The following is a 24,485-nucleotide window of genomic DNA, read 5'->3' as shown; positions in this document are numbered from 1 at the left end:
CAGGAACCAAAGCCTTCGTGCCAGAATGCCAGCATTCCTCTGTATCTAAACTCATTGCAACAAACACCGAACAAACTGGCCTGAGGAGATTTCTGCTATTCGCTGCTGCCCTGGTTTTCCTGTTTTTCTGCGGAGAGACCAGCCTTTAATGGGGACATCATAGTGATAGTTAGGTGATGGCTGGGAAATTTAAAAAAGAAAATTTATCTCAGGTACCAACAGCTCCTCAGAGTGGAAACAGCCCAAATTTGTCATCTTCCTGCAGCAACAGCTTGACCACTGAACAAGACAAAGAAAGCTACTCACAGTGTCATTTCACGTTTAAGAAGAATACAACTCACGGTTTTTGTATTAGCAAATTTTCTTTTACGTAACTTAACAGTGGTAAGCACGGAAAACACGTTTTGGGCTTAAATCTTTTGTTTGTTAGTGCAAGCAGCTGTCTTAGCCAAAGTAAATTCAGACATTCAAGAAGACTGAGGTAAATTATGACTCAATTACCTGGGACAACAGTGTAGACAATGGCTGCCTCTAAAACTAGGAAACTAATTCACTTTCCTTTTATAGTTGTCTGTCAGATTGCTGCAGTTTTTGAAACAAATTAAAAATTACCAGGAAGAGAACTACACAATAAATAATGAGCTAATGAACTTTGCTAACGACCAAAGATTGGAACTATAGATGTGCAAACTGAGATTCAAATTCACTTGAATTGCAAAAGAAGAACTGCACAAGGCCCGACTACACAAGAAGGGGTTGTCATCAGGTTGCCTGATGGAGAGGATGATTTGTTGAGAAAGGTAATTGTCCAGCAGTGGCTTTGGTGGCCTGGATCCTGCACTGACCCACACAATCTGTCAAAATCCTGATTTTTTCAATAGCTGGCTATCTTTAGTTACCCTCATCTGCCTCTCTCCTGAGGCAGTCTCTTCTGGATGAAGACTTCTCTCATGAACACTTCTGAACCATCTATCCATGGCCAACACTGACATCAGAGGAAATGGATGGTGCAGTGGCATATCAGTGGTGAGAATCTCACAGCCTAGTTAGGGAGTTAGATAAATGTGTATTTCCAGTCCTTCCCTGGGTGAGATTCTTATTCATCCTGTTAAATGGCGAGTTAATGATAAGACTTTCTGTAAAAGGTGGGAGTAGCTGAAATCATCTTTTGGCAAGAAGCAAGGTTTCATGTTTTGGGTTGTTCTGCTTTTTGCTTTTATTAAGTTCCCTTCTGTTGGTTTTAATGTGCAAACCCCCCCAACCCCACCCCACATAAAAGGTTAATCTCCTCCCAGTCAGGATAATCAGGTTTGGTCCACTTCTCTGCACTCTTATGATTTATTTGGTCAGTGCCACATACCTGATACCATCGAGTAAAGAGGTAAGACTTTTTCTTTCTTCTCCCTTCCTTTGCCAACCTGTTAGTTTTACAGCAGCATCCTCTACATCTCAGTGAGATCCCTTCCCCCTTTCCTCTTCACCTCACGGTCTCTTGCCATCCCCTTTTTCTTAGTCTCTGCCAGGCTCTTCTTTTCCGATGACAAGCTGAAAAAAAACATGCTGCCATGTTAGAGCGGGACTTCAGAGCTCTCCCGCTATGGACTACAGTTATACTTAGTCCCTTTCACTCTTCTTTCTCTTCAAGTCATTACAGGACCTTCACTCACACCACCTTTCATCCATTTTCTGCATCATCTTAGTTGCTCAGAGATTTCTTTTTATCTTCTCTGCAGTTTTCCTTGCAGGCTCTCCCAGAGACTCTTTTCATTGGTAGGCCATCAGAAGGTGTTTCAGGGTTCATTTTTATGCTCTTGATTTTCATGAGCTGGCAGATATTTTTTTAGCTTCATTTTCTGGAGTTTATACATGCCAAGTTTTCATCACCATTCTCTTTCTGTGGCTGAACATTCCTCTTTCTGCGGACACGCTCTTGCTCAAAGTCTCCTTACAAAGACAGACCTTCCCATCTGCTGATGCAGCATGAAACGCACGGGTATGGCAGGCTTCAGCAACAGAACTGCTGCTTTGCAAGACAGTGTGGTCCAGCCATTTCACCTCACCTCACCACAGCTGCACACACATGCCCTGACAAGAAGCCTTCGCTGCACTACTCCTCTGGTGGTAGCAGCCCAGTTTCCACCCAAGGCAGCGAGCAGGTACAGAAAGCTGCTTAGAAAGCATTCGCTACTCAAAGGCCTTTCTTCCAAGGAACGACTGGGAAAAAGGCAGTATGCCAGATAGGTCCTTTCTTCAAGCAAGTGCCATATGAATCAAACGAAACTGGCATTCATAAGGCTGCAGACTTGGTCCCTGGTAACATTATGATTGAAAGATCAAAAGCGTTTCTGAAGCATTGCATGTGTGCTAAGGACAGGTTGACAGACTTCCAAAGGTTACTGGTGATGGGAAATAATCCCTTAACCAGGGAAGGTTCTTCAAGGGTAGAAGAGAGATTGTATCTGGGTTCAATTCTATTCACCACTACATCTGGAAATCAAGAAAAATCGCCACTGATGGCATTCAAAGGAGACACCTAGAAAATGATGAGTGGCACAAGACAGGCATTCAGATGCACCGTGGTTCATTGAGGCAAAAGCATTACAGCCAAAACTAAGAAAGAACAATGCCTACAGAGCAAGAGGTGTTTTTTCCTGAAAAGCAGATACTTAAAGAAAGATTTCAAGTCACTGTTATTGTGGGTGAAGAGCTGAACTTATGCCCCTAGTGCAACAATATGTCAAAGAAGAAATTAATGAGACCCTTACATGGTCAACAGAGCAACAAGAGGAACAGCTTCTAGTTTCTGTGAGCAGAGCAGATGAAACCTGCACCACAGTGTTGCCTGCTCATTTGATGTTCACATCTTTGAAGGACTGCTAGTAAACTGAAGAGAAGACATAGGTGATCTGCAGAGCAATAACCTGCACCTGAGGAACATCTCCCAGTGACAGATTTAAAAAATCTCCGCAGATGCAGCTTGTGAAATACAACTGAGAAGCTACTTCCCATACAAGTATTTTATTCTGGTGAGACATGAAAACAGTAGATCCCAACAGCTCATGCTGTCTTCACACCAAATTTTTCTGGAAGAAACACTTCAGCCAAATATAAGTTATTGGGCTAAGTAGCAATGTCAGGGCATACAGGATAGCAGCAAATAGCATAACTGAAAGAAAAGCTGTAATTGTGTCTGGAATAATACAGGAGGTCAACCTAGCAGACCTATCACCTCCCCTAAACTGAGATCTATGATTCTTCCTACCTTCCCAACCACCTTCTGTAGCTTTCTTGTTTCTGCTTCTCATTGACTGTTCAGTTTTTCCTGCTAACAAGCAAGCAGCCTCCCCTGCTGACAAACCGCTTTTACTTCTGCTTGGCTGGCTTTTTCTGGGACATAAATGAGAGCAGCACTTGCCAGCTGCCAGCACAGCTGTTTTGCTGGCAGGATCCAAGACCACCCCATTTGCCTAGCACATCTTCCCTGTGCGCTCTTCTCCCTCCCCAGGATCCCACAAAAGACAGACAAGGCCGACCGCACTCTCAGCAGAAATTCATAGAAGCTGCTGATCTTCCTCCTGTGACAAGAACCGCAGTAAACCTCAGCACCCTCTGCCCTTACACCACGCGCAGGCACGCATGCGCGCATCCTACTTATTTGATATTTTGACCACTATAACCATTTGTGTTAGCATTAGGAGGTAAATTTGCTGTACATAAAACCCGCTATGGAGGACATCAAGCAAAAAGCTGGAGTGAATTAACATGCCTTCATTTCTTTTCTTAGCAAGAGAAGTAGGAGTTAGGAAGATCAAACAACAATGAATAAAAGGAGCCTTCCCTACACTAAATTGATACCGCTCTTTTCTTCTACAATTACATTGCATAACTTGCAAAATTAGTTATCTGGCAGAGAGGGACTAGAAACACACCTCCCACACACCCACCAAGTGCCTCCCTCCCCTCTGCTCACTACAGATGATCCTTTGATTATTTTTTTCCCGAGATTAAGATGCGTTTTACCACCCATAAGAAAAAACATGATTTCTGTTGAACAAGAGCTGCTTAGTGATATCTATTTTAATGATTATTGGGTAAGATGAAGCTGCTTTAACTCAGCAACCAGGCTCTCAGCAGAAATTTTGCCTTTCCTTACACCTAACAAGATGTGTTTCATTTTATTTCTGAGTTTAAGGGACCATCTCTGATAAGCACTAAGGAGAGAAGCACTTGTGATACAATCTGTAAGGAAGTACGAAGTTTCCGTTAAGACACAGCTACCTAGTGACATCTGCTTTTTGCAGCTGTTGGATAGCACTGTGTAGGCAACACCTCCATGACAGAGCTACCCGGTGAGAAGCAAGTGATTTTGCATCCTTAGAGCAAAGAAGCTTCTTCACATCATCTGAGAAGAAAGGAGGAGAGAAGGTAAAATTCACAAAATGCAGTTGCTGAAACAGTTGTGTGTCATGTACACTCATCATGTGTGTGACTGTAATGCTTTTTCATTTACCTTTTGTTGCTGCTCAGGTAATTTTTAAAGCAGGTTTAAGAACTCCTGCATCGTCAGAAGTGGGTGTACATGAGTTCTGTGAGCATATGCTTTCAGTTTTAAATATTTCAGTATATTATGCTGAAGCTAGATAAGATTCAGGTATGTCTAAGTGCAGTTGTTGCAAAGGTGTCATCTCTGGACCACTGCATCAGTTTTGTCTGTGTGACTTGTAATTCAGTTTAAATTCCTCCCTGTGCGTAACAGAACAGAACTGTAGGCTGGAGAGGTTTTATGCCTGGGACTACACACAGTAGCAGTCAGGTTAATGACAGTCAATGTTTGTTGATACGTAGCAGCAACATACAGCGCAAAGACAAATAAAGGTATGATACTCACTTTTCTTCTGCTTTCCATTCATAAAAATAAAGACAAAAGGGAAGGACATAACTCAGGCTTAGAAAAATTCTGGGATGTTAGGCTAAAAAAATGACACTTGCTGTGATGTGAATAACACACACGGTAATACATCATCAATGTATTTGCACTGCGTCCAAGCTACTCACCTCCAAGTAACATCACTTAAAACTCTAACTATTAGAAAGAACATACATATGAAAATGAAAAATTCCTATTATTCATTTAGTCACTGAGGACAGCACTTACTGAAAACTCATGTCAGCTTTCAGTAAGCTTTGTTTCATTAGAAGGAACTCAGATGCATTTTTGTTACTGTCATCTTACAGTGATGTTTGCCTGATTGGAAAGGTGGGTGAAATCCTGAACTGCTACAAACGGTGACTTTGCTTTTTACTTTACTCCACACAGGATTTATCCCTCTCTGATTTGATATCTCTATCTGTGTCTTTCATTCCTATTTGCTTTTCTCTCCACCATTTGAACAGTGTTCTGTGTGCTTGACATCCAGATTGCAGTGTTTCAGGGACTAAGCACACGCACATTAAGGACAGTACATTTCACAAGTTTGCACATGCATCCCATAATTGTTAGTGTTTGAGAACCTGTAATGAGAAGTGCCCTGGAACTGCAAGTCAGTCACCACTAGTGATTCAGGCTCGCAGAGTAACCACACGGTCTTCACGCACTGAAAGTCACTGACATTTTTATATTCTTTCGTTCTCAGGAACTGGGGGAAAAAACCATGAGTTCTTCAAGTACAGAGTCCTCTGAAGTTGAGATCTCAACCTGGTATGACTATTATGATAATTATAATGATGCTCCAAAACCATGCAGTAAGGAAAGCGTCAAAAGGTTTGCAGCCTCCTTCCTACCTGCTCTGTATACCCTAGTATTCCTGGTTGGGCTCATGGGAAACATTCTGGTCATTGTGGTCCTCTTCAAATACAAGAGGCTGAAGAGCATGACTGATGTGTACCTGCTAAACCTCGCCATCTCAGATTTGCTCTTTGTTTTATCCTTGCCCTTCTGGTCTTATTTCACAATAGACCAATGGGTTTTTGGAACTCCCTGGTGTAAAATCATTTCATGGATCTACCTGGTTGGGTTTTACAGTGGGATATTTTTTATTATGCTTATGAGCATAGACAGATACCTGGCAATTGTTCGTGCAGTGTTTTCCTTGAAAGCAAGGACTGCCTTCCGTGGCTTGATTACTAGCTTTGTTGTATGGCTCATAGCTCTTTCAGCCTCAGTTCCAGAACTTCTATTTAGAGAATCTTTCAACGAACATAATTATACTACCTGTAAGCCAATATATCCAGGCAATTTCACCGCATGGAAACTTTATTCTACTTTGGAAATCAACATTTTAGGGCTTCTAATCCCTTTTATAGTTATGACATTTTGCTACTCCATGATCATTAAAACATTAGCTCACTGTAGAAACGAGAAAAAGAATAAGGCTGTGAGGATGATCTTTGCTGTCATGATCGTGTTCTTCTTCTTTTGGACCCCTTACAACATTGTTATTTTCTTACAACTGCTGGAAATTACGGGAGTCATTAGGAACTGTCAAGTGAGCAGAAATCTGGACTATGCTTCCCAGGTAACGGAAATCCTCGGCCTTTTTCACTGTTGCCTCAATCCAGTCATCTACTTCTTCATGGGAGAAAAATTTAAGAAGTACCTGAAGATGCTCTTTAAGAACTGGTGGTTACCTGAAGATATTTGCAAGTGGTGTGGAGTTCACCTCACTTACCACACTGAATCTACCAATTCACTGCACACACAATCTACGGGGGATCAAGACGCTCTGTAACGTGTTTCAGACCAGCCACTGAACTTGCCAGCAAGCGAACTGACAAAAGCAAGAACTTTGAAAAGCTAAGCAAATGCTCATGCATTTAACAGTAAGCTAGTGCTGGATAGTTACTTACTTCAGCTTTGATTTCTGCCTCTAGATTTTCTGAATATCATGACAGAAGGTGTCCTAGATGTGAAACGTGGGAGATGGCCACGCAAGTTTTATCTGCTGTGATTACAAATCACAGCTCAGATATAACAACAACCTCAGCTCTCTACAAAGCACTATGCTGTGCTGCTCCTTTTTCACCAGCATCAAGACAGAGGTTGGCCTGCATGGAGGGCAGAGGAAAGACAGCTGCTTGTCATCAGCACGCACATTCATAAAATATATTCATTTATTCAAGAAGGAGACGTACTTTCGTATTCTACAGTTGATCTGTGTAGGACTTGTTTGCTCTGACTCTTCACAAGCTATTAACAATACCTGCTACTGTTGAATGTTTCATCTCAGGGAGAGGATACACCCTCTGTCATTAAGAAAAAGAACAGAAAATATATTCTTTATATGCACAAAGACGCAAAGCAAATGCATTACATTGTGTTCTAGACATGTTTTCTCTTAGGTATATGAGTTGCTACATATGTCTATGTGTTGGTGTATATATAAGCATTTTGAATTACTTTATCATTGTGATTCAGGATAGCAATTCTGTATTTTAAATAACATAGGAAATGTTTAAAATGTTTTTGAATAAAAGTGTTTTAAATAACTTATTTTCCAGCATATGTAAATAAATTTGAAGGTTCTTGGTTAAAAGTATATTTTTTAAAGTGAATGTTCTGTGTTCCACAAGAACTTAACCCCAAGACTCAATTTTCATTCACTGGAGATGTATCTAGCAAAACAAAAGAATGTAAAAACAGAGACTGCGTAGAAACGGTCTGTAACTTAGAAATCATACAAAGAATCCTAACATTTGAAACTTTTGATAACATCAAAACACGAGGAGTGTGATGCCCCAGTAGCCGCTCACAGATCTACATGATATTAATCAGAGATCTGGACAGGAAGGAAACTCACACAGCAATGTTTACATTTTGGCACAAAAATAATATTAAAAGAGGCAAAAATCAGTAATGTGGTAGCACAAAGAGTTAAAAATACATATTGGAAGATACTTCTGGTGTCTCTTTTTGCTGGACGACAACCATTCAGCAGGAAAACTTATTTTTCTTAGTTTGTCAATAACAAAGTCCCTGCTCAGCATTCAGGCAGACAAGACATTAAAATGCATCAGGAAACGGCTAGAGAAGAAATGTAAAAATATTGTAGTGCCATTCTTCTCATCACCCTAAATAAGAAATATAAGTGGAAGCTCACCTCCATGTGACTTCTCTAATGATACAAGACTGAAAATAAAAACCAGCAGACTTCAATACTCATGCACACACATATCCATCATAATTAATTTCGGGAATGCATTACCACTAGCAGTTCACTGAGGCTGACAAGCAAGGATCTACATTAGTGCAGATAATGACAATAGCTGTGGAAGACATCACTTGCAGTAAGAAAGCGTCTTCCTTCCCAAGACTGCTCTTACTACTTAAAATCTTACAAGCCACTGAGTATATCAGTTGGAAAAAACTGCTGCAAGGGGTGGGTTAAGCCATCCATTACCTGTTTTGCAAAGGAAGACAAATTGCAAGTGTCAGGTTCTCCCACGTCTCATAGACGTCACTGAACCCAACAACACGCCACTCTCAAGCCGGCACAGCACATTGTCCTCACAGATGTTACACTGACAGCATAGGTACTGTGAACTGCTGAGCTATTCATCCGTCAAGTGCCCAGACTAACCTGGAAGCCAGATAGCGCACCACAGTTATTTTTTTCTTGGTGCTACTCTGTGATCCTTCTAGTCAGTAGGAATAAACGGGTCCTTTTGAGAAACCTTGCTTTCCAGACCAGGGGAAGCGCTGCCTGTGCTGGCCTGGCAAGAATGATGGTCAGCAAGCAAAAAGCAAGCATAGGTTCTTGCTGACTGTGATGTCCAGGGCTAAGAGCAGTGCTGAGCAATGGCACAGGCCAGCCTGCAGGCTGATCCAGCTCTGGGCACACACCCTGCGGTGGGGGAGGATGCAGAATCTACTCATGTGTGGAATTAACCGGCCGCACCCAGTGGCCGTGCAGCATTGCCATAAATGGAGCTAGCGTAAAGCCCCTCTTCCACACAAAACTCAAAGGTGCTTCATATCGCTGCACGGCTTTGTGCCCCACAGCCTGTGCACGTGTGCCTTCAGTGCAGAGGGTGCCTGATGCAGCCAGCGCTCCCCCCAGGTGAATGTTGTCCTTGTTTCTCTGCCCAGATAACCTCTTCCAGTCCTCCCAGAAATAGTCACAGCTACTCAATGTGTGTGCTGGATAAGCAACCGAGCTGAAAGTGGTGCTCTGAGCAGTTTTGCTGAATTGGGTGCAAGGGAAAGCTCACCTTCAAGTGATGGGCTCAGGAACTGAGGTCCTGGGACTGGAGCTCAAACACGTGTGGCTTTCTCCTCTGTCACCTGCAACTAACCGTCCTGCCCCATGCACTGAGCTATAGCGGATAATGCCGCTCTTTTGAGAGAGAGCTTTGAAATCTGCTGATGAGAAAGGATAATAGTATTCATAAAGACAAAAATGAAGCAGGGATTTTCAAAATGTCAGTTGACCAAAGGTGTCATTTTAGCTGAACAAGAGTTTCCAAACAGTGAATGATGGTATGTACAGATCTACTGAACCATGAAAGAGAATGGACAGACATGTGAGTGAAGCAAAGCTGACTCATTCTTAAACCCACATTTTTACATCAGGGTTCCTCGGAAGACCAGCCTGCTCAGTTGCACTAAGCTGCCATAGAAAGGCAGATGAGGGGAAAAATCAGCTTAATTATATGAAATACAAGTAACAACGAACAGGTAAAACCAAGTTGTTTGGTTTGTTTTCATACAGCGCTTAGGCCACCAGTCACTCCTTAAACATAAAGCTGAATTACACACTTACCTTTTACTCCCGAAGACAGCTTCATCCCTTTTAATTGTGCAGAAGCAGCGTCACATTCAGCAGCCTCCTCCCAATCTGCTCCTCTCCGTCTACAAGCAGCAAGGAACTGCTATTCTCCTTTCTACACTATTACTGTTTGTCACTGTCCCAGCACCAGCTCTGCACACCTGGTCTGAAGGAGAGTACCATTCCACAGGCGCTCCAGTGCTCCCCTGTTACCAGGATGCTTCCAGTCTAAAACTGCCAGGAGGGATCTACACTCACGTGTTTTCCTCCAAAAGTTCTTAGTGGTTTCCAGTTTTATCCAACATCTCTCTCAACACAGCCAGAGACCAGCCTCACCAACTCCCATCTCTTATGCAAATATCTCCATTTGACTTGATTTACAGTTAGAAATCAAGGGCTATTTAGTAATGTCAATCAAAATTATTATTAAAATGGTGCTTAAGGCAATGCCTACAAAGAGCTCAACAGGACTTCGCTACTCTAGGCATGAAAGAAGATTTAAGCAGGAGACTGGAAATGAATAGTCAATATAACTGTGGGGAGATTTCTAGCATTTGCATAACTGATAAAACCATTCAAAGGTGATGCAGTGCTGGTCATATCTGCAGTCATCTTACTGTAACAAAGCAATGATGAATGCAGCTGCCACTGGCAGTCACAAAGAAATCACACCTAATGGAGCAGGCACCATCAATGATGAGACATCAGGTTAAATGCTTCCAGGACAATTTTCTTTTCCAGTTACACAGCAGCAATGTCCATCAGAAAAATGAACAAAATTCCATCAAACGAGACAGTTATTGAATCAATGACACTTCTCACAGGGATAAGGCTCAGAAGTGGAAAAGCCCTTTTTCTATTCCAGACCAGCAAAATCCAAGTCCTCTGCAACTCCTTGATGACTCACCAATGCTGCTGTTCTCTTTCTCTTGGCAGAGCACATCCCTCATGTGCTTCCCTCAGAAGATGACTACTGACAGGCCACACTCAGACTTTTATCTTGATTTATTTCTGATCCTCCTTTGAACTCTCAGAAATGGTAGCATGCATATGATATCTCTACTGAAAAGAGTAATTAATGTCATGTCTTCTGCATCACTGGCCACTTGACTTTGTTTTCAAAAAGCTGCTGTCTCCTAGCTAGAGGAGCTGAGGCACAGAGCAAGACCTTCAACATTATGAGCACAACGCACAATTTTTGACAGAATCTCAGGGCCCTCCTAGCTCTCCTTGGCGAGGATTTGCATTTTAGCTTGGTGAGGCTCCAGGTAAGAGCTGCTCACACTGTGTCCTTTCTGGTAGCCAAATCTGAAATGGCCCAGCCAGGAAAGTCCCTATCTGGATCCAGGTTCTGTGAGAAGGACCACAGGTTAATGTGAAGGGTATCTGGAGGCAAGTGGATGAAGATGACCAGATAATGCCATCTTCCAATAAAAGATGTTCTTTGGTGATGCAGAGGGTGTTGTCTGTCTTAAAATATCAGAAAACAAGGATTCCTGTTTGCAGGTGACTGAAAGAGAAAAAAATTCATCCTCTGTGTAAATGCAGCCGAAATACATGATTGATCAATGCATCATACTCCTTTAGGTTTTGTGCTGTGTTTTTTTAATTTCAATTTATCTTGAAAGAGATGAAGTTTGTCTGGGTTTTAGTTTCTTGTTTCAGAGTAACAGCATGCATTTAGTCTACGTAGCTCAGTAACTGCACACTGTAAGCTTTTTGTGATTTCAGGTATTGCAAAATAAAAACTATTAACACTAAGAATTTTTTAAAATTCCAAATAATGTTTGTGTTTCCTTGATTTTGCTTTTAATGACTACAGCAAGTAATCAAGAATCTGATCTGTTTCCACAGATACGAAACCCTCATAAAAGGTAGTCTTTGTGCTGCTAGCAACCTGTAAGACAACAAGACTGAAGGAAGACTGACGTTACTCAAAAGAGGCCAGAGGCATTTGATCATCATTCTCTGAGAAGCTCCAAGCAGCCAAGTTCAGGAAGAGACTTCTGTACCTGTGATACCGATTGGAACAATGGATCGACAGCCCTGCATGAAAAGCATATCTGTCTCTTTTGCACAGGGACTTTGCACTCCTTAAAATATCTCTACAAAAGTGTTGTGGTTTGGGCAGGCAGATTGCAGAGAGGGTTGCTCCCTGACTTTTAACCTGATGCCATCACACACGAATAGAAAGAGCAGTACTACCTAGTAGTAACACAAAAGTATCTTAATCAAGCGAAGAAAGACGACAACAGATCTCTGTACTTGCTCCTAACTGGTAAACTGAAATTTGACCACAAGTAAGACCATGACCGCAGACTCAGTGACTTGTCTTTTCCGCTACCAAAGTATGTGGGAAAGGTGTAAAAAGAGCACAGAGAAGAAAGAGAAGAATGGCTTTTCCTGTTGTTTATGCCCTTGTCGCTCATCCACAAGCACCAGGAATGGAAAGAAAATAAGGCTGGTTCATTGCAAGGAACGACAACACTGCAGGCCCTGCAGACAAACAGTGCTGAGAAGCCGCAGAGCACAGGTCTGCCCTTGCTATAAAAAATCTTGTTTACGCTTTCTAGAAGAGAGAAACCCATAGCACAAGGAGTCACACAAAAACCTGCAACACTACAGAGAAGCGGCTGCAGAGTTTACAAAAGGAAAGAAAAAGGAAGTTTGGATTTAGGCTGTTTTCTCCTCAGTTCTGCTTCACCAACCCATCATTTGCATAACACAGGTCAGTATTCGCTTCCTTTCCTCAGAAATATCAGGGAACCTCCAAAATCCCCCATGGGGAGACCAGCTCCCATGTGCTCCTGCTCTGGCTTTTTGCATGAATGTATGTGCTGCAAGCTCCTCTCCCACAGTCAGATGGAGTAAATCCCTTCGTTTCCTCACCAGCTTAAGCTCACGTTCTTTGCACATAGTGGTCACGCAAGTAGGATGTCCATCTTGCGACTACAGTGGCAGAACATTCTGCATTTGAAAAGGCAGTTTCATGAAAACCTGAATGTTGGAAAGAACAGACTTCTGGTGGCAGCTGCATTGGCCAATGACCATCACCTTTTAATCCAATGCTATTATTTGTTCCAGCTTCAGATTAAAACTATTTTAGAGTAAGCACAGCTCATTTTTCAACATTATTGAAATAAAATATTTCATTATTTCTGCTCTGAATTTTATTAAAATTTTATTCTGATAGGGGGAAATAATTTCAAAAGTCTTCATGTAACCAAAAATTGTAGGATGAACTCATGGATTTGTCTTATTTAAAACACTATATTTTGTTAACAATTTTAGTACAATAAATCTACTGCATTGCTCAATCTGTAGTTTATTCCACATAACCACAAGAATGTGCCAGAATTCAGAAAAAAGCTAACATTAGAAGAAAAATTTCAGTGAAGTGATGAATGTTAATATAGAAGACTACCAGACAGAAAAGAGTTTTTTTGGTTGTAGGTGTTTTTTTTAAATCTACTGACTTCATTAATGAGAATTTGACTAGCAAATGAACTTTTGTTGCTTCCATAGTGTAAAAAACTACAGCATTTTATAGACTATCAAAACGGGACTATGTGAATAAAATTTAAATGACCAAACATCAATTTAGCATTTATGAAAGGTCAACTATTAAGTGATAATTATTTAACAATTTGTGTCAGAGACTGAGAAATGAAGGTCAGCACTAGATATCCAAGATTCTGCAGAATTTTTCTTTGCACGATTTTTTTTTTTTTCTGTAATTCCAGGAATGAGGAATGGGTTTGTACAGAGGCAGGGCAACTACTAATTGTGTCATAAACAGAAAAAACAGCCCTCCTTTTCTGTAGGGTGATTCACAATAAAGACCTCAGTCATAATATACGACAATGCGGCTGGATTTTCAGGAGGGCACGTGCCCATTCATGAACCATCGTGCCAGCATAAACTACCGGGTATGTATAGGCTGCCAGGTTCTTGGAAAAATGTGAAGAGAGCTCTAGAAATGTCAACTCAGAAATACACAGAAATAGCTGTGTAAAAGCTGATATGGCCTAACAATGGAGCAAATATGTATCTACTATCAATGTTCACTTTAGTGACCCCTCCTAAAAAAATCTGCCACTTTTTCTAGACCTGAGGCCACAAGATTCTACAAAGTTACGGCTTTGGCAAAGGCAAAACAAAACACAGGGGAAAAAAAAAAAAAAAATATCATTAAATCCTTCACAACAAAAGCCACATCTACTGGTCAGTGAATGGCACAAGCTAGATGAGCGCACTCCAACAAAAGCAGCGGCTGAGAACCTGGTACATGAGACCTCGTACAGACCCACCAGCCAGACGTGCCCCGTGAAAGAAAAGGACATTTCTCCTTTGTGACAGCAACTGCAGACAGTCCCACACAGACAGACTACAGTGCACGTGGGCAGAACGCAACTGGCCTCGTTGTGTTTATGCAGACAATGGTCATGTTTAGATAAAACCTCATGGTTTATTACCCGCAGCTTACTAGATGGCTTCCACTGCCTGCATGGGCTTCCTTATCATTCTGAGCCGCAGACTTCAAACCAGGCAGAAGTAGCCAAACCATGTCCGTCACTAACTATCTACCAGAGTTGATATGCCCAAAAGAGACTGTAGCACCCTCATCCTTTACTTCTCCCTGAAAAAAAGAGGCAGCTTTCAAGGTTCTGCTTTCAGCCTTACCATGCATCCCAGTCAATGCAACTCTTGCATCTGCTACATAGAAAGCAGGATTTGCCCTCCTTTGTAAAACAACGCATTTTGCAGATGAAAAGTACTACAATGAAACTAAGTACTTCTTGTTGTACAGACAAAAATCTTTATCTTCACTGCTAGATTTCTTGCTTTGTCTCAACACATCAACAACCACGCACACTCTTTTACTCATAACCCAGAAAGTTTCATCTCCTTCCACAGAAGATGAAAACAACTTCTTAATGCATTATTTGAAAAAAACCTTTCATTCTGAGCAGTTTCTTCCTAACATTTCTCAGTCAATGGATGATTGTTGTCCTGAATCATGAAGGTTTGCAGACAAAATCCCTACCCCTTTTAGACTTGCTTGCCTAATTTACTTCACGTTTTGACATTTCTAATCAGCAGGGGCTTTCACCAATTTGCATGAACACTCTGAAACAGGTAGCAGAAAAAACTAAGTACTTCATCACAACAGGAACATTCTTTCCACGTCAAACCAGCATCACATGTTCGCATCAAAAGGCATACAGCCTGACAATAAGTGAGTAATCCCTCAAATCAAAATACACTATGGAGCACAGACCAAGGTTGTTGAAAGAGAGCTGATGCTTTTAAATAATCTCAATTGCTGTACACCAATTTGCATTGCAGAGTGTGAGCTTTAGAGTTGGGGGGGGGGGGGCTGTCTGCAAACCGAGTCAAGGCAAGCGAGTAGTGAGCAGCTGAATCAGCAAAGTTGAGTCTGTTCTACTGAAAAGAGTTTAAAAGCACTGAAATTCCAGCTCAACTTCGCAAGAAAAGCCGACTTCATGTGAAAGTTTCAGGTGCTGAAACTCAGAAAGAGATAATCAGGTATGTTCACCTTCAAAGGAAGATACAGAGCTAGATGGACCTTAGTCAAACTCAGTACCATTATTCAGTACCATAATTCAGTCAAACTCAGTACCATATGAAAAAAATACACCTTTATTAAATAAGAAAACCAGTGACAACAAATAATATGAGCTGAGCTCTGTGTATTTTTGAAGTCCTCAGCCTCTGAAACAAAAGCATTCTCATGTACTGCACCAATGGGGCAGAGCCTTGACAAACTCATTACACCAAGAAGAAATGGTGGGAATCCCTGAATGTTCTTTCGCCCACCTTGCATGACAAGTACAACAGCACGGTTGTATTTCTGAAGAAGGTACTTGCTCACCAGAAACCACAGCAAAACCAAATCAGACATCATCTAGCCTTATTATTTTGTGACCAAGTGAGAGTATCTGAGGCATAGCAAGGACTGTCAGAAAAACCATCGTTTCTACCTTGAATTGCAAGGATAAAATGGAAGGCAAGACAGTAATAAGCAGCTGGGGAGCAAGTACCAGCTAGAGGCATTCACAACCTTGTGGTTAGGCAGGTTTCTGTTAGGATTTAGATATATTTTCCCCACCCTGCACATCCAGCCAGGGGAGCTGAATCTTCACCCCAGTTCACCTCCTTTCTTTCCCGTAAAATTTTCCACTTTAACCATGAAAATCTGAAAACTAGAGAGCTCAGCACCATTCAGCTCTGCCAGTTCAGTGAGATGCAAGGCCACAGCCTGTAGCTAGTTGGTGGTGGCTGGAGGCACCAAAAGGGAAATGATTTTCTTTCCCCTCTCCACTACAAACCTGCCTGGGTTTGAAAAAAGAAAAAAACAAAACCAAAACCAAAACAAACATCCCACTATTTACCCAACAAGTTATTATGCTTTCCCCTCTGTCTTAACCAGGCTTCTCATCCAGATCATGTTTTGTAACACTGAATATTCTTGTTTGCTTTTATCTCCACAGTGCTTAAGCATTCCATTTCAGCACTGTTCCTGAAGGTACAGTACAAAGGAAAAACAAACTTCATGCAAGTGTGCTACTACTGTAATTTCATTTCAGTGGCTTTGCACAGACTGGCTTTTTCAGAATTTTTTTTTTTAAAAAAAGCACCTTTTGGGCAATTTCAGCATAGCTAGCTTCTGCTCTTGCATCTGAATTATCGGCATCTTATGTCCAAAGTTCTCTATTTCCTACAATGGAAGAACAAGCTTAATTTGGGAGGGGGTGGGGAGTTCCTTTTTTCCGGTAAAAGACATTCAGAGGAGTCTAAAATCTGGCTAATACTAAGACACCAACTGTCTTTGCATCAGACAGTTAAAATTAGAAAGGATCCGCAGAAGCTCCAGGCTTTCTTCAACACCTTTGAAGGCTTTGAGTCAAAGCAAACAGACCTCAGAGGTTAGACTTCAAAAAGTGGAAAAAAAAAAAAAAAAGCTGCTTCAGCAGATACCAACCAGCAGCTATTTTCTTCTATTTCAACACAAGCTAGGTGGACTCAGTGCTTTAAATACAATGACGTCTGCAAGTGTCTATGTCTGTCTGTAGTCAACTCACACTGTTTTAACTTCAGCTTTTGAAGTTGATACTGCTCTGGATCAAAGGACTAAAAGCACAACATAGGAATGCACGGTAGTAGAAGTCACTGCTTTAACACAATTTTGCAGGAAATCACGCTAACTCCTCACGAGTTCAATACTAGGTTCTCAGGTTCTTCAGCACTCCAGATCTACCTATTCATGATTAGTGCAAACCACATCCTAAAACTGAGAGGAAAAAAAGAAGTCAGAAAGCTTGAAAGAAAATATGTGAAGTGTGTGCATGATCCAGACCCATCTCTCAGAGCCTCAAGTCTTCTGGGAAGCCTTGCCCGTACAGTGGAGTGTTTCAACATCCAGAAATAAAATTTAACATGCAGGAGGCAAGAAGATAGAGCAAATTTTCATTCTGTCCAGCTTCTTTATTATCCCATACGTACCTGCTGTGAAAATAGCAACTAACATTTTCTGTAAACAGTAGAAGGGTTACAGTCTAAAGCTCAGCAACAGACAGGGCACGAGCAAGGTTAAGAGTAAACTATCAGTTTCTTTTCCTCCTTCTCCTCAACAACTCTACCTACGCTTTAGAAGGCCCCTTCACCTGTAGCACAGGAAAACGTCCAGATCCTGCAGCCACCACACACTACCATTCAGCTTCTCCCAAGGCAAGTGCTTTGGAGAGTGCTATTGCAAAAGCCTACAACCAGGGGAAACCTCTGGCTAAATTTAGACTAGAGATTCATAAAGAGTGTTCACTCTGTGCACCCAACTAAGATTTGTAGGACTTGCAAAAAGGAACCTCTGAAAGGGATTTGGAAGACAGGAGAAAGGCATAAGCAACGTGGAAGCAAAGGCATTTTCATTCAGCTTGCAAACTAATGATGGATAGGTAGAAGGGGTGGAGATCAACTCCACTTCAGACAACTAAAGACACATTGAAGGGAATTTTTTTAAAATTTCTCTACACATAAGACTTCACTAGTGCAACACGAAGAACCAGCAAGACTTAAGGAAGGATGAAACGGAAAACAGAGAAGAATAATTTCATAGAATCATAGAAAGTTTTGGGTCAGAAGGGACCCCTAGAGGTCATCTAGTCCAACCCCCCTGCAGCGAGCAGGGACACCGCTAACTAGATCAGGTTGCTCAGAGCCTTGTCCAACCTGGTCTTGAATGTTTCCAGGGATGTGGCCTCCACTACCTCTCTGGGCAACCCGTTCCAGTGTTTCACCGCCCTCATTGTAAAGAATTTCTTCCTTATATCTAGCCTAAACCTACCCTGTTTTAGTTTAAAACCATTACCCCTCGTCCTGTCACTGCTGTCTCTACTAATTTCTTAGCTATAGCATTAGAGGGATGACCCTCAATTGCTAGGCATTTTCCCACACTGTGCTGAGATCTGTGCTCTGGCCCACAACCACAGACAACACTGAAAATGCTCTTTAGTATTAACATAGAAGCAAGAGCCCTACAGAAGCACCCAGTTTAAAAAATAATAGTGCATACACTTACAACAAATAAGGAGACTTTACAGAAAAATCCTTTCAAACTGTAGATACTGGCTGCATTTTCTTACTTGATTTGCACTGGCATTCAACAGATCCACTCTACTTAACAAAGGCCCTTTCTGTTGGAGTTTCAAACTCAATTCCCAGTTCCATTTGGGAGTTGGGTTTTTTTTCCTCCTTGACTACGAAAAAAAAAATAGAAAGGCTAAGTTACAGTCATGCAGCTGTAAGCACATTACCAAAGTGCAAGATAGCAATCTTATCACGATGCTTGCACAGAGTCTGCTATGAACATGTGCTGGAGAGTTTCATGAGCAAGACTGTGCTTCCCATTACAACACTACAGAATTAAAAGTGAGACCTTCCTAAGACCCTGACTTTGGAGTCCTATACATAGTTGGCTCCTGACAGAGATGTGTATGTGCTAAAGTGCAAAATTCTTAAATACATCCCCAATTCCTTGGCCAGGAAGACCATATATCCTACTGAAAGGGCCTGATACAAGCACTCGTTCTGTGAAACCTCTTGTAGGTAACACACACTTTCCAGACTTCCCCCAAAGCTGGGGACTCTGGTTCACTACTCCCATTTTTGATAACATAACCAGCAACAGAAAATAACTTCTGAAAAGGAATCTTTAAACATACACATTTCATTCAGCAAAAGCATGACAAAGATCCTTGTGACATCTTTTTCCAACATTTTTCCATTCAGCCCGTTCCATCAAGTCCCAAGGTCATCTCTTCCTGCCCAATTTTGCCTTCTCTTTGAAGAACCACCACTAAAGCAGAGCCCATTCTTCTGTAGCTTCCAGTTCTTTTTGTCACATGATCTTCCAGCCAGGACCTTGCGGCTGGCTGCCATGCTTTTAAGTCCTGAACTGCAAGACAGCTTTCTTGCAACTCAGTCATTTCTTTCAAAAAAAAAAAAAAAAAAGCTGCTGCAGCACCTGGACCAGGTCATTCAGGAGCTGGTCACCCTTTCACATCCTTGTTGAGTCTTCTCTATGTTGCTCTGCACCTCTTAAAACTTCTGTAAATCCAGTCCATCAGGGAGGTAAGAAGGTAACAGAGCAGACCCAAAACAGTCTCAGGGCACAAAGACATACTTTGTGTCAGCTGTGGGCAGTGAAAGTGATAACTGGCTTGCTTACAGCAATGAAGGCTTCAGTTAGCTGTTGCCAACTTTCATAACAATAAGCACTAGAATGGCTTGCCTAGGGAAGACCGGAGTTCCCATCACAAGAAATTTTGAAGAACAAGTTAAACACGCTGGGAATATTTTGGATACAGATGACATTGGCTTAGGGTAGAGAGGCATAGGACTAGATGCCCTCTCACAAACCTTTCATCTTGTATTATGTTGTTTGTAATCTGGGAAAAATACATACAAGAACAGGTTAAAAGAGAAAACATGGGGACAGCACATCAATCAGCAGTTCCTTTAGGAAGTTATGTTAGAGCATTTGCAAGCAAAAAAGGGAAGAAGATGAGTGACTGCAAAACTCAGTTTCCTGCTGGTACAGAGACAACAATGGCCAGTAAATAACCAAACTGCTGTCAGAGGCTCAGGTGAGTATCTGTCAGCTCTGTGACCTACTTGCTCAAACACTTGAAAAGCTTTAAGCCCATTTTTTCCATGTTGTTGTTATTCTTACATCTAACCAGATGCATGTTTGTAATCCTTGATGCAAAGCCTTTCTGCTGGTAATATTACACACAGTTATGGCAAAAAATGGTCTCATGGATTACACTACGCTTTCACAAGTACAATGTAAAACAAAATGAAGTTAGAATGAGAGTTAGGAGTTTCACTCCCCTCACAGCACTAACTGCCAGAAAAATAAAAATACTCCTGGCTCTTAAAGCACCGAATTGTTGTAGGAATAATACCTAAACAGTACTGTCATTCTGCACACTTCAAGCCACAAAACCCACAACCGGTATGAAACTAATTCTGTTCCATTCCTTACTTTCAAGACCTGGCTCTGAGGTAATTCATACTTCATAATAAACTGCTTGCAGAGCATGTTCCAGGGGTCTGCATAGGGATGGTGCCAAGAAACAAAATCTGGAGTCAGAGCAGACCACTTTATTCCAAGAATGACGTGTGTCTGGTACTGAACAAACAGCCTGCAGCCACTAGACTTTGCAACTGAGGTGAGAATTTAAGAGTAGAAGCTCTCTGGCTCAGGTGAACCACATGTGTCTGGTTTGAAAGCCCACCAAACACGTCACACAGCAGAGATGTAGATACTCAAGCAAGTGGTGCTCCTTTTCACTCTCTCCTCCCGTGACAGTATCAGTCCTCATCAGCTGAGAAGAAACTCAGGTTTTTGCACTGGCCATCTCAGAAAAGGGTGGCACCTCCAGGGTCCACATAGCCTATTACAGCTACTTTTTTTTGCTTTACTTTGCACACATCTTCCTAACACAGAAAACAAATCAGACATCAAGGAGAATAACTCTTTGTCCACAGAGACTTTACAACCTCATTCCTCTCAATACTGTAACTGCTCATAACTCTTCTTCTTCCCCTTTTTCCTTCTCAAACACACAAAGGAAGAACCATTTTAATAATGTCAGACAAAAATCAAAGGAAGAAACCACAGATTACAAAAATACTTGATTCCATCATCTTAATCTTTTGTTACTTAAATCTCACAAAGGAGTCTGCATGATTGACATCAAAACTGTAAAAGATTCTGTTTGCTGTAGAAAGTCAGCTTTACTGACAGAGATTGAGCATCTTTGCAAATATCAGGCACTTACAAAGAACATCAGTTTACTGGAACAAAACAGAAGATGTGAATTAATGACTAGAGAAATAAAATCCTTTAAGTTAAAAGCCTTCCACTTCCAAGGTGCTGGTCTATGAAAAACAGGTACTCCAGGCCCACTAGGGGAAAAAAAAAATAGACAAGAAGAAGGATCTATTAAAGGAAAAATGGCTCATTTTAAGACTACATTCCGCAGGCAGGTTAATCAGAGACTATGGTCCAACCAAAACAACCTAAATTTTACATATGTAATTGTACTTCTCAAATTACTTCAGAGACAGCAGAAGAGAATCAGTAAATTGGCTTTCTAATAGGGGACGGATGCAGACTACAAGATCCCTCTCCATGTTCCTGCTCTTTGGACCAGCTTGTGCTCTTCACTGCTCCGGTAAGATATCAATTGCAATTTTTCCAAGGTCACTTGCATAGAGGTGATAAAAATCAGGTCTGCTGAATGTTGGCAGTGAGCCCGTTCAGACTAAAATGATATTGATACTAACCAGGAGATAAAATCACCTGAAAGTGTCTGGTCTATGGGCAGCTCTGACATTAGTAAAAACAGCAAGGTAGCGGGACTGCACACCCCTTTTGTAGGCTCCTCTCCAGTTGCAAAACATGGTAAAAAAAAGAAAAGTGTAAGAGGGTTCCTGTAATGTAATCAGCCTACAAGAACTACATTTTTACTAAACTGATGCAAACGTTATCGTCCAGTTGAGTTCAATTTCACAGTCCAATGCAAATTCCAAAGCTACACCTTTTATTTTTTAAGAGAATTTCAGTATTTAACACTGGCAGATTAAAAAAAAAACAAAAAAGGTCTTTGAAGAATTTAAAACATTGCCTCAGCTGAACAACTTACTGATTAACACTAAGTGTTTAAAAAAGGGAAGTATGGTTTGATGGGAAGGGAAGCAAAGTTGGGGGGAAGATAAAGATCTGCTCAAATTATAGATGGTTCAGCCACATGTCTCTAACAAATTGCTGGGGAGCATAACTTTCATACTGTGTGGTTGCATTGATATTAGGTTTGTCTACAAACTCTATCTCGCATGCCCAGGTGCTGCAAGGAGAACGCTCCAGCTCCAACACTGTTATGTTGTTTGGCACCGATGAAACAAGTATATTCCTTGGAACAAAAAGGGTCAACTGAGGACCACGTGCTGGCCAGTAGCGACCAAGATTAAAGCCATTGATCCAAATTTGCCCCTGTTAAGAGAGAAAGAAAAAATAATGACATTTTAATAATTTGACAGAGATCACATGATGAAGTAGCTTTAAGCATAACGCTCTTCAGATAGTAACTGAATTTCTTCCATCTTTCAGTCTGATAGAACACAAGGATAGAAAATCTGTTCAAGAGAACGCTAATGATAGTCAAAAGAATTAAATTGCTCATGAGTTAAAGCCACCACTAATATTTAAAAAGAAAGTGGTCAGCTACTGCAGTAATTCTAAGTATGACAACACTTAGGAAAACAGAATTGCAAGTTCCTGGCACTGAATTTTGCACCAAGTTTAAGACCAAAGCAAACTTGAAAATTGTATTTGCTTGAAGCTGATTGTTAAAGGGAGAAAGAACTCACAAATAAAGCAGATCCTAATTCTGTTGTAGCTCTCTGTAAAAGTGTAAGACTACACTACCCTGGTAGTCCCTTCCTGGTGCATGATTTCATGAGAAAGATACAGCTCGTCTAGACACATGAAATTTAGATGTCTATTATACTTCTAACAGCCTAGTCAACAAAAGAACTTGTGAAATCACACTGCAAGAGGGTACTGTATTCTGCTGTAGCTACCCACAACCATGAAAATCTTGGGGAGTCTGCTAACATTAATTAAAGTTCAATGAAACTGTGCTTAACTTGGCATACAAACTTTTTTAATTACTTTTTATAGCATAGGTGGCCAGAACCCCTAGTTCAGTATACTGTTCTAACATTATAAATACCTGAAGTTGGAAAGATAAACTAAAATAGGGCAAGGGGGAAAAGAAAAAGTCAAACCAGTCATTTATACATCACAAAATAGACACACTGAAGTGACAAATGCAGATTTTTTTCCAAAAGCCTATAAATTGGTGAGTTGCATAATGTTTAATAAAACTGTACATGGACTCTTCTTGAGTTGAGCTGAATCTTGGTTCATTAGGCAAGACAGCAGGGAGGATATACAGCTGATACAGACAAAGAATTTGCTTTTCATCCTCCTAAGTGTCTTCAGCATATGTCAGACAAGTTCCGTGGACAAGAAAAGGGATGGGAACAGACAACTGCATCTGTGTTTTCCCTCTCACTTTGGCATTTGCTTTTCCTCTATATTCTGATCACCAAACTAACTTGATGTACACTGGTAAAAATAATAATGTAGTACGAATCAGTGGAAAGTAAGGATTTCTACTGCACTCAGCAATTTCTAATATTGTCTGGGATAGCTGAAATCAGAATAATACTTTTAAAGAATTTACAGAAGTGCAGTTGTAATATAGTAAATATTGCTATTCCAGCTGTTTTGGATGTATTTTTCTTGTGTTTTCTTTTTAAAGTATTTATGAAAACAAATTTTATGAAATGCACAGGAGAAATTTTGTAAGGAGTTGGTACATTCGCAAATACAGGTAAGTTATTTCAGCTCTGTATCTACCACTGTAGTGTAAGATCCTATCTTGCACAGTTCTGCCAAGGTGTTAAATTTTAACCTCAAACTTTTTTTTTTTTTAATCAAGTTTATCTTGCTTTGTGGCTTGTTTTTGCTACATTAAAAAGTAAGAGAAGAGCTACTTGTTCAAACTCACTACTTCGCTTCTGTGGTAGTTTTAGAAGAAAATATGGCATTAATGCAACTTCCCCAAAAAACAAAATGAATTTGTGAGTGTACCCACTAGACAGTAGCCTACCTACTACAGGGAGTGACTGTAACTCTCCGGGAAGTAGGAGTTTACTGTAGGAATCAGCTTCATTAGAATTCTAATGCAGGTGGTATGATCAGACAGGTCTTTGTTTCTGATCTTCATCAGTCACCGGCTGTAGCTCATTTTTCCAGTAAAGCTATGAACTTGATTTCTCACTTACAACCTGTACTTATTAACCAGCAAATCATGACACTACACATACTACCAATAAATATGCCCTACACAAAATAAAGGAGGGGGGATCTCTATCTTCAGTAACAAGATTTACTTTAGCAGGGTCAGCAACTACAACCCATGCTTCCACAGAAATCAAGAACCTGACTCCAAATCCTCTTTTCTGTTGAAAAAAAAAAAAAGTCTGATAAATCTAACCATACATTCAGGAACAAGTATGCTTAAGGGCATTGTGCTTCCTCAAGTGAGGGTAAAGGAAGTTTCA

At 41.0% G+C, this 24,485-nt stretch overlaps 2 protein-coding genes across 2 annotated transcripts in view; one reads left to right on the top strand and one right to left on the bottom strand.

The window, feature by feature from the left end:
* Positions 1-4,240: 4,240 nt before the first annotated feature.
* CCR4 (C-C motif chemokine receptor 4) lies at positions 4,241-7,317 on the top strand. The gene is made up of 2 exons (XM_009944975.2): positions 4,241-4,425; positions 5,634-7,317. The coding sequence occupies exon 2, from the start codon at positions 5,652-5,654 to the stop codon at positions 6,726-6,728; it is 1,077 nt and encodes a 358-aa protein (XP_009943277.2). The 5' UTR covers positions 4,241-4,425; positions 5,634-5,651; the 3' UTR covers positions 6,729-7,317.
* Positions 7,318-17,252: 9,935 nt separating this feature from the next.
* The window catches only part of GLB1 (galactosidase beta 1), a 52,285-nt gene continuing 45,052 nt past the window's right edge, over positions 17,253-24,485 (bottom strand). Inside the window, exon 16 of the mRNA XM_075418797.1 lies at positions 17,253-22,344. Within this exon, the coding sequence (XP_075274912.1) occupies positions 22,084-22,344 (261 nt within the window). The 3' untranslated portion in view covers positions 17,253-22,083. The remainder of the gene's footprint in view (positions 22,345-24,485) is intronic.

Source organism: Opisthocomus hoazin, chromosome 4 (assembly GCF_030867145.1).
Source record: "Opisthocomus hoazin isolate bOpiHoa1 chromosome 4, bOpiHoa1.hap1, whole genome shotgun sequence".
Classification (NCBI taxonomy): Eukaryota; Metazoa; Chordata; class Aves; order Opisthocomiformes; family Opisthocomidae; genus Opisthocomus; species Opisthocomus hoazin.
This window is presented reverse-complemented; position numbering and strand designations above follow the sequence as displayed.